The 14,881-nt window shown below is 39.2% G+C and overlaps 1 protein-coding gene across 1 annotated transcript in view; it reads left to right on the forward strand.

The window, feature by feature from the left end:
* The first annotated feature begins 11,231 nt into the window (after positions 1-11,231).
* The window catches only part of LOC114923163 (homeobox protein NANOG-like), a 4,781-nt gene continuing 1,131 nt past the window's right edge, over positions 11,232-14,881 (forward strand). The window contains exons 1-3 of the mRNA XM_029285751.1: positions 11,232-11,427; positions 13,165-13,436; positions 14,714-14,803. Coding sequence (XP_029141584.1) covers positions 11,232-11,427; positions 13,165-13,436; positions 14,714-14,803 — 558 coding nt within the window. The remainder of the gene's footprint in view (positions 11,428-13,164; positions 13,437-14,713; positions 14,804-14,881) is intronic.

Raw genomic sequence — 14,881 nt, forward strand, 5'->3', positions numbered from 1 at the left:
GGATAAATGGCTCCGAGAGGCAGAGGCATACAAGAGACTGGACAAAGCTGAAAATCTCTAATGCATGTTTGCATACATATCTGGAGACTGAAAGGGAATAAAAACAGGCAGATTCTTGAGGAAAAAATCAAATCATCAACTAAAATGCAAAGCTGATTTGGAAATTGCTCAGAATTACAAAGTCTGCATACTTTATTCTACAGCAGTTATTTATAGGATTCAGCTTGGTAATTATCTTAAATAGGTATGATTGACTTCAAAGGTATGTATCAACAAATATGCAAAGGGCCACAAACTGGGCCTTTTTCAAATCCCTATAAAATATGAAATTACACTTATAGAGATAAAAATCAAAATAATCTATTATATTTCCATTTAAATTGAAGATAACAATAAATAGTATGAAAGAAAGGAATAGCTGTGGCAAATAACAGTTCCAGCTTTCAAAACAGATAAATACAACACTGTAGACAAAACATTGGCCATGATGGTTTTTGTTTAATGTGCCATTAAATAATCAGACCATTACTTGAAAATCATAGCTAATAATTTTTAATGTCATTAAATTCATTAAATTATAATTAGATATCGAAATAAACCCCACACTTTTAAACTTGCTTTTAGCTAAATATGTATATATGATTTTGTAATTTTCTAAGATTAGATAGATTATTTAAAACCAGATAATCTGAAATTTCTCACCATAACATCAGCTTCCAATGCTTATATTTCCATTTTATACCTTGCTTTTAATAAAAAATTGGATTAGAATGCAAAATTACCCACTAGGGCAGGGGTAGGCAATCTTGGCTCTTTTATGACTCGTGGACTTCAACTCCCAGAATTCCTGAGCCAACATGGCTGGGAGTTGAAGTCCACGAGTCATAAAAGAGCCAAGGTTGCCTACCCCTGCACTAGGAGGAAAAAAAAACCTGCACTCTAAAGCAGGATGAATCAACAAACCTCAGCTTATTCCTGTTCCTAGCTAACTGTTTCACAGGGGAGAGCCCATGACATTGGTGATGCCACTCCAAAGAACGCTGCATTTTGTGTACTATTCAATGTAACATATATGATAATAGAATGAGGTGGTCGTCATATTTAACACTAGAGAGTATTTCTGGCCAACAGTACTTATTCTGAAATAAGTAGCTTGGTGATTGGTGGCATTTTTAGAACAGAACGGAACAGAATAGAGCTGGAAGGGACCTTGGAGGTCTTCTAGTCCAGCCTCCCCCGTCCCCGCCCCCCCGGCTCAAGCAGAATCTTTTAGTGGGAAGTTGTTTTTGTTTATGCAGCTTAACAGTTTAATAATCAGGGCAGTAAGAAATAAAGACACAATTTTAGTACACAGAACAGGATATACAGACATATGCATCTCCCTCTAAAAATAGCAAGAATCTTTCTACCTTCCCTCCCCAAATCTCTTCCCCAGTGACTAATCTGACAACAGGAGCTCAAAGAGCTAGTGAATGCCCCATCCTTTGTTCATTTTGCTCTTCTGCTAGTATAAGCACCTTCTCCTTTTGCTAAAGTTAAACAAAAGTAGTGTCCAAGCCTCTCAATTGTCGCATCATTTTCAAGCTGCCTCCAGAAGCCATGAATGCTCCAAAACTGGAAGTTTTTAAGAAGAGACTGGACAGCCATTTGTCTGAAATGATATATGGTTTCCTGCCTGAGCAGGGGGTTGGACTAGATGACCTCCAAGGTCCCTTCCAAGTTTATAATTATTATTAAGTCATCCGGAGTCTGTGGCTTCAATAGGAAGGAAAGTTTGTTCTCTCCCTGATCAGTTTCTCCCAGTGCATATGGATAAAGACATCCTTGGACAGCTCTAAATGGTGAAAGCCTAGAAAAGAAAAAGGAATCTTGAGTTCCAGAAGAGGCAATATTGCTGCAGGATCAAAACTAAAAACAAAAGCAAAGGGAAGCTTGACTCAGCCTAGCAATTCTACGCAAAGAGTAGAAGTAAAATGAGTTTTTTGAATTGTGTAAGCCAGGGGTCTTCAAACTTGGTCCTTTTATGACTTGTGGACTTCAACTCCCAGAATTCCTCAGCCAGGCATGCTGGCTGAGGAATTCTGGGAGTTGAAATCCACAAGTCATAAAAGGGCCAAGTTTGAAGAACCCTGGTTTAAGCTATATACAGCTCAACTTTCCATAGAGTTACCAGCTGAGTCAACCTTCTCACTGCTTTTGTTTTAATTTTCATCTGCAGCAATGTTGCTCTTCTGCAACTCAAGATTCATCTGTCTGCAGCAACTGTAAAGACAGCATGGTAAGAATCTTCTCCACCTGAACAATGGGCCCTATCCAACAAAATGAGTTTCAATGTGGAGAAAAGTTTTACATTTAGGCAGGAAAAATCAAAGGTACAAGTACAGACTGTGTGAGACCTGGCTTAAAAACAGTAACTGTGAGAGGGACCTTGGAGTCCTAGTGGACAATCATTTGACTATGAGCCAGCAGTGTGCAGCAGCAGCCAAAAAAGCTAATACAATCCTGGGTTGTATAAACAGAGGCATAGCAAAGATCATGCTATGTATTAGTACCACTTCAAGATCATGCAAAGTATTAGTACTGCTTTATAAAATCCTAGTAAGACCACACCTGGAATACTGCACCCAATTTTGGTCACCATATCACAAAAAAGATGTTGAGAGTTTGGAAAAATTTCAGAGAAGAACAATTAAGATGATTAAAGGCCTGGAAACTAAAACATATGAAGAATGGATGCAGGACTTGGGTTTGGCTAGTCCACGGGTGTCAAACTTGCCGCGTCACGTGATGTGTCGAGATGTATCGCAACTTTTTTTTGCATTGCCAGAGCTGGGGTGGGCGCAGCCACTGTATGATGCAACCAGCCCATGGGCGGACAGTTTGACACCCCTGGGCTAGTCTAAAGAAAAGAAGAAACAGGGGATGCATGATAGCAGGTTGTTCACCAGAGCACCAGAGGGAAGGACGAGAAACAATGGTTGGAAACTGATCAAAGAGAGAAGCAACCTGGAATTAAGGAGAAACTTCCTGACAGTGAGGACAATTAACCAGTGGAACAGTTTGCCTCCAGAAATCGTAGGCGCTCCATCACTGGAGATTTTTAAGAAAAGGCTAGAGACAGTCACTTTTCTGAAATGGTATAGGTCCTCCTGCTTGAGCAGGGGGCTGGACTAGAAGTCCTCCGAGGTCCCTTCTAGCTCTATTCTATTAAAATGATCTAAAAGACAGCACAGAATCTTCAAACTCCCAAGCATCTGGATAGAGGACCTGAAATTGAGGAAGATCCATATTACCCATAGGGGCAAGAAGGGAATTTATTACACACACACACACACACATTTATACTGTATATATTATGCTGGAGCCTTAAATGTGTATGGTTATTACTATTACTATTATTCTCTGTTCTATGATCATTTAGAGGTCCTTCTAATTTCTACTACCACCACCAAACCTAGGCTGATCATTTACAATTACCGTAGTTGAAATTGTAAAAATAACATTTTATCACACTATAATGGGAAAACTATGACTGGTAAATTCAAGATAGGTTGGAGTTCCTAAATAAATAGAAGCTAAAAGCATGATTGCAAACAATTCTAATAAGAAAAAACTGGAAGGCCACAAAAAATAGTCACAGAAAACTTAAGGAAGATCTCAGTATAAGCAAGGATGCATCCAGGAAATGAAAAGAGGACCAGATCACAAAGGAAAGAGTAATGTGAACAAAAAAAAGTTCAGAATGCATTACAGTTAGTGGATGGTTTAAAAATACTCCCCCCCCTCAAAAAAACCCCAGTTTAGGTACAGTTTCTATAAAAGCTACTTGGTGAAGTTGACAAAGCATTTCAAAATCAAATCAAATCCTTTATTACAGTCAATAACCAGATATAGGTACAATTCAGTAACAGTATTAATGGGTGTCTGTGGTAAAGGTGGCTGAGAGCATTTTACACAAGGCAGAAGAGGAAAAGTACAAAATAGCAAGTAGGAACTGGAGCACTAGAATATATTTAAAGTTTGCAAGGCAGCAAAAATGATTAACTGTTAAGTAAGTACAAAACAATATTGCTGTACAAGAACCTAGAACTGTATTAAATACTGATTTATTAAAGCATTTAGACAATTATTTCATTCTTATTTCATTATTTGATAAAGTGACTAAATCAGTAGACCAGCGAAATTCCATTGACATAGAATTAAGGAGAAACTTCCAAACAGTGAGGACAATTAACCAGTGGAACAGCTTGCTTTCAGAAATCATGGACACTCCATCATTGGAGATGTTCAAGAAGAGACTAAACAGTCACTTGTCTGAAATGGTATAGGTCCGTGGTGGCGAACCTATGGCACGTGTGCCCCAGGTGGCATGCAGAGCCCTCTCTGTGGGCACGTGCGCCGTCGCCCCAGTTCTAGGCCTTCAGCTGGGTTTTATAAAATCTTTTCGTTTTAGGCCTCTGCCGCGGTGTACAAAAAAAAAAGGTTCAATCAATCAGTCAGTTTCAACTTCTCACGGAAAAAAAAAGATCTCGCAAAGTTGGAATTGATTGATTGAACTTTTTAGTCCCACCCAGTCTGCCATTACCACCGAAGCCATGCCCACCCAATTGGCCACACCCAGCCAATGGGCCATGCCCACCCGGCACCCGACTATACATAAGTGGGTTTTGGGTTGCAGTTTGGGCACTCGATCTCTAAAAGGTTCGCCATCACTGGTATAGGTTCTCCTGTTTGAGCAGGGGGCTGGACTGGAAGACCTCCATGGTCCTTTCCAGCTCTATTCTATTTTAAGAATTAAAAATGTAGTGATGAAATACGTTATGTATACTAAAATGCAACAGCTCTATCTGGAATACTTTGAGCATAACTGATTACTTATGCTTACTTAAAACCTTAATTGTTTATTATCATTATTAAGATGATGATGATGATGATGATGATGATGATGATGATGATGATGATGATGATAATAATAATAATAATAATAATAATAATAATAATAGTAATAGAGAAAATCATAGAAAATGAAAAAGTTACATTGCTCTGGGACTTTAGAATTCAAACAGACAGGTACCTGCCACATAACATCCCAGACTTAACAATTGTCAATGAGAAAGACAAAAAAGTTTGGATAGTGGACATGACAGTGCCTGGAGAGAGCAGAATGGAAGAGAAAGAACTGGAGAAGATAACAAAATACAAAGACCTACAAATAGAAATAGAATGACTGTGGCAAAGGCAAGCAAGGGTAGTACCAATAGTAATAGGTCCTCGGGTGCAATCCCAAAACAACTGGAGCACCACTTGAACACCATTGGCATTGACAAATTCGCCATCAGTCAATTACAAAAGGCGGCCTTACTGAGAACAGCTTCCATCCTGCGACGATATCTGTAACACCATCAAACATCCACATCTGCCTATCGCAGGTCCTTGGTAAGGACTCGATAGGTAGACAAAAATGCCAAACCTAGTCTGAACATCTGATTAACTGTGCAATGATTAATAATAACAACAACAACAACAATAACAACAATAATAATAATAATGGTCAACCTATTTTCCAAAGCACCAGAAGGTAAGACAACAAACAATGGATGGAAACTAATCAAGGAGAGAAGCAACCTGGAATTAAGGAGAAATTTCCTAAATTTCCTAATGGTAAGAACAATCAACCAATGGAACTGCTTGCGAAGTTTTGGGTGCTGCATCACTGGAGGCTTTTAAAGAGACTCGAAAGCCATTTGTCTGAAATGGTACTATAGGATCTCCTGCTTGAGCAGGGGGTTGGACTAGAAAATCTCCAAGGTCCCTTCCTACTCTGTTATTCTGTTAAGAGCCAAAAAAAAAAAAAAGGGGGACTTGGGTACTAGAAGTGTGTTTTTCCCACCTCTGCTTCATGAGCCCATCCAAAGGTCAGCTAGATATCTGCAGCCCAGAACTGGTAACCCATTACTGGCTGTTTTTAATAGCAAAGGGTTGGTTATAAAGACTAGTGCACATTTTCTCCAGGTTATATAAACATTTTTTTCTCTGGAGACTGCATAAGCAAGTGTTTACAATAGAGAAAATAGTTTTAAAAAGTATACAAAATGACAGTGAAATGCAGAATACTACTATGTATTAAAAAGACAATATGGTCATTCAATTAAAGCTTAAAGGATATGAAAACACAACCAACATTGACAACTATAATAATTTGTGATGTTAATCATCTTAGAACAGTTCAGTAAATTAACTCCTTTAGTATATCAAGCAATATTTTTATATATATATATATATTTAAAAAAAATCCTTTTCCCCCCTCCCCCCCTGGACTTCCAGAAACCAAATACAGGATTAAAGCACCTCCCATTCCATATCTAAATTACAATTTAACTAAACAAACATAATACAATCAATATTTACGTACTTTAACTCTAATAAAACCAACATTTAAGCTATAAACTAAAATACATACAAAACAATTTTTAAAGATCTAAATCAGTGGTTCTCAACCTTTTTAATGCCACGACCCCAACCAGTCGTAAGTCGAGGACTAAACCGGTCGTAAGTCGAGGACTAAACCGGTCGTAAGTTGAGGACTAAACCGGTCGTAAGTCGAGGACTACCCAACCGGTCGTAAGTCGAGGACTTTGCCCGGGAGCGCCGCGCATGCGTGGTTCCGCCCCCTGCGCCGGCCGAGGCGTAGCTGGCAAGCGGCAGAGACGGAGCAGGCCGACCACCAGCTGGCCCAGCCCAAGGGAGGTAAGGCACCCGCCGGAAAAGGGGGAAAAAATGGACAATAAAAATGGCGGACAAAAAAAATGGCGGACAGCCTTGCTTGGCGACCCCCATGAAATGGTCGATCGACCCCAAATGGGGTCCCGACCCACAGGTTGAGAACCACTGATCTAAATATTATGTGTAAAACAACTTATATAAATTTTCTCTTAAATTTTGCACTTAAATTTTTCCTTCACTTTCTTCACTCTTAAGTCAATACTTTTGAGGAAATCATCTTATCTTTCATTGAATCAACAGCAACATTCCAGTCTCCAAACATATACAAAAACCTATAAAATTATTTATACATACAAAACAGTTTTTTTGTTTTTTAAAAATCTAAATATTATCTATAAAACATCTTATATAAATTTTCTCTTAAATCTCTTATAATCATTCGAATATCTTAAACCTATTAAATACAATCTTTAGCTTCTTAAAACAATATAAATCCTTTAGAATAATATAATTATATATCATTAATAATCTAATCTCCTATAACAAATTCAAACCATAATATTACTAATCCAAAGTTTTCCAAATCAAAAACCTAAATAAAATAAAAAACTTTCAAAACATTCATATAAGTTTATCCAACATTCATATAAGTTTATCTCTTCATTCTACAAATCCAAGGACTTCGAAAACATTCTTCTTATTTATATTATTAATCCAAAATTTTAAAGATATAAGCTTCAAGAACATTTCTTATTAATCTGTCCCAGCTCTTCCATTTTGCATCTCCCCCCGGCATCCCATTCTTTTTCACATCACTGATACCAAATCAACCTTCAGAGTCGATGAGTCTTCTGCCTTTTACATTTTATAACGTGTCCGAAATTTCTGCAGATAATAAGCCTGTAAGCTTCTTCCAAAAACACGAACAGCAACATCTTCAGCTGGTTTTCTCTGATGCACGACCCGTAAATTAATTCTATATAAACTTTTTTTTCTCAAAATTCCACCAGGGAAGTACACCAGGACCATAGCCAAATCTGTTACAGCTTCCTTTCCCAGCTTTCCAAGCTTATCATTTTCCAAATCTCTACAATATAGCATATCATTTTGGGGTGTTTCCATAACATCTTCTTCAACCTCTTCACATAATTTATCCACCCGTTGCTCTGAACAATCTGGAACTATAAACCTCTGGAAAGCAAATGCCACAGTTTCATATGATTCTTCCAATTTCTTAACCCAAAGATCTTTAACTTCCACACTATATTGCTTAACTGCTTGCATCAAAACATCCTGTAAATTATTTGTAATTGAAGATAGAGGCATTTTCAGTAGATTTCACTCAGCAACCAGAAGAAAAGTAAAAAAATTTCTTTCTCTCTTTCTTTCTCAGTTCCACAGCCATTTTAAAACCATTCTCCAAACTTCTTTAAATATCACTTCAGTGATCCAAAAGAATCATTGCGACTAAAACTTTCCAAAGCTGAAGGTAAAAAGAAATCTTTAAAATCCTTTAAAATGTCTCATTCCACAACCGGAAGAAGAGTGAAAGTTTTCCTTTTATTGCAAAGAAAGAATGCTTCCGCGGCCATTTTCTTCTCACTTTCACTCATAAGAAATAGCAAAAATCCCAGTAAAATCTTTGAGTTAAAGTCACAATTTAACTAAAGTAAAAATCCCCTGTCTGGTTCCGTCTGTTTAAAAGTTACTCACAAGCAGATACAAAGTAACATCAGTGGCAGCGACGTCTAGCTTTGCTCCGAAGAGCGAAGGCACTCCGAGCTGCGGAGAGAGGTCCGGACTCCGGGGGAGTTCAACCCCTTCATCCCCCCAGGCTCGTTCCTGGGGGGACTAGGAACTCAACCCCTATCCAGACCGAACTCACTTTCTCCCCTTCGCCCGGGGAGAAAGTTCCGAGCCACAAAACAGCTGATCCGCGCTGTTTTGACAGCTTTGACGCAGTCCTGGGCGGGAGGCTAAGAAAAAAGCCTCCTTCGGCGAAGCCTCGCCACCGGAAGTCAGTATATCAAGCAATATTGTCTTAAACCAAACTTCATTTTTTTGTTCCTATTTAATCATTTCAGTCTGTAACTTTCCTTTGAAGTGAAAGAAAACGTCAATGATTGATTAATGCTTTTTTATGGCAAACACAGAAAAATGCATTGTTTTTGATACAAATATGAATGTAAACAGAAGCTTTTTGACATACAAAAAGCAAAGTCATCATTGGAAAGCCACAGTCTACAGACATAGCTTTAGAAAACATAGTTAAAGAGTTGTATGAAATTAGAGTAAAATGGCAGCATGCACTTTTTATTTATTTCATCTGTTTATAAGTCACTTTAATCATGTGTATTAAGTCCATAAAACAAATAGAAAATTGTAATTAATCACTATCCATTTTGCTAGACAATTATTTTGGGGAAAGAAACATCAGGAACTAAGGAATAAAATCTCAGTATTGCCCGAGGGCCATAAACTGACCCCTAGGTCTGCAGAAAAAGCCACATTTTCCCAAAATGACAATAGGTTGGGACTGTGCAAACTATACCAGACAGATACAGGCAACATAAAAGCCACATCATGACATTGTTTTAATAACAGGCAAGGAGAGTGCCTGCTTATCTAAATATAAATGCTTTAACAAACTATACCAAATCAAGATCAACCAAATCACATTAAGCCAACAAGTGCATATAGTTTGTTCATTTTTGTACATGTTGCACAAACTTGCAACAGAAATCAAGGACAATAAAAAAGTCTCTTTCAATATATTAATAAAAAGAAAAAAATCAAGGAAACTGTAGGTCCACTAAAGAGAGAAGATGGCAAGGAAGTAACAGGTAGTAGGGAGAAAGCAGAGCTACTTAACTCACTCTTTGCATCAGTCTTTATAAAAAAAGAAACTATAGCCCAACATACCGAAAAAACTACTGCAAAAGACAAACTAAAAACAAAAATTAAAATAAGCAAGAAAATGGTAAGAGAACACCTATCTGACCTTGACGAATATAAATCACCTGGACCCGACAGATTACATCACAGAGTTCTGAAGGAGCTGGCAGATGTTATCTCAGAACCACTGCACCATATCTTTCCAAAATCCTGGAGCATTGAGGAAGTACCTGAGGATTGGAAAAGGGCTGATATTGTTCCCATCTTCAAGAAAGGGAAAAAAAACAGACCCCAGGAAACTACAGACCAATCAATCTAACATCAATACCTGGGAAGATCCTGGAAAAGATAATCAAAAAACAGATCTGCAAACAACTAGAAACAAAGTTATAACTGGTAGCCAGCATGGGTTTGTTAAAAGCAGATCATGCCAAACCAATCTTATTTCATTCTTTGATAAAGTGACTAAATTAGTAGACCAGTGAAACACTATGGACATAGTATACTTAGATTTCAGTAAGGCATTGACAAAGTAGACCACAATCTGCTGCTTAGTAAATTAGAAAAAAGTGGGATAGACAACATCACACCAGATGAATCTGTAGCTGGAAAAAGTTCAGAGAAGAGGAACTAAAATGATCAAAGGCCCAGAGACTAAAACATATGAAGAACAGCTGCAGAGTTTGGCTAATCTAAAGAAAAGAAGAAATAGGGGTGACATGATAGCAGTATTCCAGTATTTGAGGGGCTGCCACAAAGAAGAGGGCATCAAACTATTCTCCAAAGCACCAGAGAGCAGGCAAGAAACAATGGTTGGAAACTAAACAAAGAGAGAAGCAATCTGGAATTAAGGAGGACAATTAACCAGTGGAACAGCTTGCCTTCAGAAATTGTGGGCACTCCCCACAATTGGGGATTTTCAAGAAGAGACTAAACAGTTACTTGTCTGAAATGGCATAGGTTCTCCTGTTTGAGCAGGGGGCTGGACTAGAAGACCTCCATGGTCCCTTCCATTTCTTTTCTGTTCTGTTCTAAATAGTCAGTGTGGTTCCAGCAATCATAGTCTGTCTGAGCCTCAGAAGGTGACAGCCATTAGCTGCTCTGGATTGAATTACAAATCCAAGCATGGTTTACCACCTGGTTAATATTTGGGGAGGTCTGAAGGCTAAGACTGGGGTGTTTGAAAGCATCACAGAAGAAAGCAAACTCCTTTCATTCTCTTACCAATAAGATCACCTGGACCTGTCCATAAAGTTAGCAGCATTTCCAATGAATTTAAAGGAGCCTTTCTCTTTAAATCCTGCAGAAATATTTTCAATCACTTTTTTTTCTCCTCCCAAAACAACACTATCTGATCCTTAATTCTATTTTGACCAGGTTCACACGTTCATAAAGTGGCTTGTTTGAAGTTTAACAGACAACCTACGTTAGATGGTAGGCCACGATTCCCGCTCTCCATGGCGTCCTGCCCAGGCCACTCCCAGTTAATTAGGCCACCTTTAACATGACAATGACCCGGGAAGGTCTGTCTGCCGCAAGGCGGGCCATAAAAGTTACCCTAAGGAGGCTGCAGGGCTTCGATAGCTTTTCCAGTGGGATTCCGCCTTCCACCCATGAACGCCCCGCTGGCCATAAATACTGCTTATCGCGCCTACCCTTCCGGAGTGGCGGTCCCCGGAATGGGTTATGAGCAGTATTACTGGCCTTCCCCGGAGGAGAAAGCGCAGGAGCCGGTGCACAGTTCGGAGGGGGGTCCTCCTCCAGAAGCTTTAAGCGACGTAGAGGAAAAGGCGTGCCACAAAAATCCAAGTAAGTCTCCAAGGGGAAGGGCCCCACTTCTAATATTTTGGCGGTCCTCTTGCCTGGGGATGGGAGCGAGTGTTCGCGCATCTCGTTAGGCCATGGTGCGAGTCTTCTCTCACTATATGTGTGTAAAACTAACTGTTCTGGTTTATGTACTTCACTGCTTTACCTGAATCCTCTCCACGGTGTGTAAATGCACCAAGGCCTAGCCCTAGATGGAGCCACTTCGTGTCTCGAAGGGTCAGAGCCTCTGCAATTGATTTGGGGAAGTCTTCGGATGGTTCAGCCACGTGGGATTGCAACCCAGAGTAAAACACACAGATTGCCGTGTTTCAGTCGATAGAGACTGAATTTCTATCGTGGAAAAGCCGATGCTGACAAACTACGATGGCTGGTTTATAGAAACTAGAAACGAGCAAAATTATGTGCGAGCCCAGCTGTTCGTGAACTCTACTAGAACTTTAAATGAATATGGGTTTCTTTTAAGGAGCAATTTAAGCAACTAAAATCCCCTTTGGAGTTCGCACCTTGAAAGTAAAATCTCCCAGTGGCTCCATATTTATTCTGAAGGTAGTTCGGAGATGGGGAATGAATGGATCCTCCGCGACTAAGAATTCTTGATGGGATGGAAACCGGGAAGAGTCGGCGCTTGCACAGAGTCGGGCCTGATTTCCAGCCTACCTTGCTTAATTGGCGCGAGAATAAAAAAGCCGCCTCTCAAGTGAGGCGGTTGTTCAAGATTGGAAGGTTTCCCGCGAACGGGGTAAACCCAAACAAAATGAGGCTGGTGCTGGGAAGAACGCCTGTTCTGTCTTGGGTGTTTAGTACCCGTCCCCTTAAGTTTGGCCCACAATTTTCTTTTCCAAATTTGAGAGAGTATTCTGGGTTGGTTCCTCTTCTCATAAACCACAATTATCATTGTTTAGTCATGTGCTTTGCAAAACCAGTTACGGTATATGTTTAAGCTCTAGGCATTTTGATGCTAAAAAGTACACTGTTGTGTTTATTTTAAATGGATGTTGCTCTTATGAAATATTATGAAATGCAGTGTTACAATATTATAAAAACATAAGGACAGTCAGAATTTAGTTTCTTTAATTGAATACAGTGTACTATCTACTCAGAAATAGTTTGAGCATCTTTCCTGCAAAATAAATGAAAATATTTTTTTATTTCACTAGGCAAAGATAAATTACAAATTTGGAGATTTTGGTAAAACAATTTGATATTAAACATGGCCATTAATTCATAATTGGAGTTTGACACTTAATTGATGTTGACCCTAAAAATCTATTAAAAGATGTATCATACTGAATTTCTTTCATCCTGGATGCACAATTTTTCAAATCTCAAACCTAAGAATTTTGATTTGTTTGAAAATCTGAAATAGAGCATGCATAGTGAGAAAATAGCTCTTTATTTATCTCTTTTTATATATATAATCTAACTTCTTGTGGGGTCCTTGGTGTTCTTTGAACATGGTGGTTTTCTTTCAGATGTTTCATTGCCAAACTAGGTAACTTCATCAGTGTTAGAAGGGAATGGGGTTTGTTCTTATTTATATATACTAGTGGCTTGCCCTGCCAGTGTTAGTTTAATAATGAAACCTCTGCAAGAAAACCATCACCCTCGGAGAGCATCAAAGATCTGACAGTTTCAACCGTGAGCTATAAAATATTGATCTAATTTATTTAAAAGTCATCTTCTTTTGCCCTTAAATGCTGTTTTTTGCTTGATTTCTAGATCTTTCTCCAAGGTCCTCCAGTTCTGGAATATTAATTCTTTACACTCCCGACTCTGCCACCAGTCCCAACAGACAGTCTTCTTCTCCACAGCTGACTTCTACACCCCAGAGATGCAAGGAGGAAAATCCAGGAAGCAGGAAAGTCAAAACACGCACAGCTTTCTCTCAAGACCAATTAGAGCTACTGCACCGCCGATTTCAGAGCCAAAAGTATCTCAGTCCACAACAGATTCAAGAATTGGCTGCAGCCTTGAAACTCACTTACAAACAGGTAAGGACTTCTGACACAGCCAGAATTCAGCCCAAGACATTTTCATAATTATAGAGAATTAGTTTGGTGTAGTGGTTAAGGCACCAGGCTAGATACCAAGAGAACATGAATTCTAGTTCTGCCTTAAGCAAAAAAGCCAACTAGGTGATCTAGGTCAGGCACTCTCTCTCTGGCCTAGGAAAGAGGCAGTGGCAAGCCACTTCCGAAATTGGGCCAAGAAAATTGCAGGAACTTGTCCAAGAATCAAAAGCACAAAAATTATATAATTATATAATTTATATAATAAGTATAATATATTATGTGTATATATAATAATAAGGTTGATGTGGGGGAGTGGTAGTTTTAACCGGTCAGAGGACATCTAATTTAGACAAAACTGACTCCTAAGCATAAATCTCTAGAATTAGATTTTGAGTTATTTTGACTAGAGATTCTTAGGATCAGTCTAAGGTACTCTTGGTGTCCCATAATCTTTGAGCATGTGCTTTCTTATTCTTTCTGTAGCTACATCTAAACTGCATTTTTCAATCTTGTGACTTTAAAGTGAGATTGACAGATTCTCAAATAGCTTTGGTCCTCTGAACAGTTTTTCCTATTTTTTTTTAATTTCTACAAAGCTTGGGGCTCCTTCAAGCCTGCTGCCACCTCCTTCTAGTTGTAGGTAATGACTATTGGTTTCCTGAGCAGCAGATAACAAAATCATCCAAGTGCATTGTGTAAGCCTGTTCAGCATTTTTTTTCCTCTTACTAGATGCTAACAAGAATTGGAAGTATAAGGATGCCTGAATTGATTAGCTCTGCTATTCACATTGTTGGAGAGCCAGGTGCCTTAAATGCAGGGGTCCCCAACCCCTGGTCTGTCGACCTGCACCAGTCCGTGGCATGCCAGAAACTGTGCTGTATAAACAAGCAAAGACCCATCCGCAGTATGCAGGCAGCACATGAAACCACTCCCCCTCCGGTCTGTGGAAAAAACTCTCTCCATGGACCGGGTCCCAGATGCCCAAAAGGTTGGGGGCCGCTGCCTTAGGGAAGCTCACATGTTCTGACAGGAGATTTTATCTTGTAAAAAGCATTTTCCTTTATTCTCAATGAGTGCTAACGTTATAAGAAGTGGAGGCAAATTCTTGACCTATGTCTTCCCTACACTGCATATTTTAAATACTTCTGTAGCAACCAAAAATGTACACTGTATTTCAAGAGCCAAGTCTGCTGGAGCCTTTTTGTCCAGAGAAGGACAATAGCAAATGGTATCCTATCTTTTCACCACATTCCAGGTAAAAACATGGTTTCAGAATCAACGAATGAAGTTTAAGCGAACTCAGAAAGAAACTCTATGGATGAGAAAAGGGATGTGCCAAACTCAGGTAATCGGGCAACCCACTAAAACAGTGGTTCTCAACCTGTGGGTCGGGACCCCATTTGGGGTCGATTGACCATTTCAT

Source organism: Protobothrops mucrosquamatus, unplaced genomic scaffold (genome assembly GCF_001527695.2).
Source record: "Protobothrops mucrosquamatus isolate PMUCROS unplaced genomic scaffold, P.Mucros_1.0 scaffold2187, whole genome shotgun sequence".
Taxonomy (NCBI): Eukaryota; Metazoa; Chordata; class Lepidosauria; order Squamata; family Viperidae; genus Protobothrops; species Protobothrops mucrosquamatus.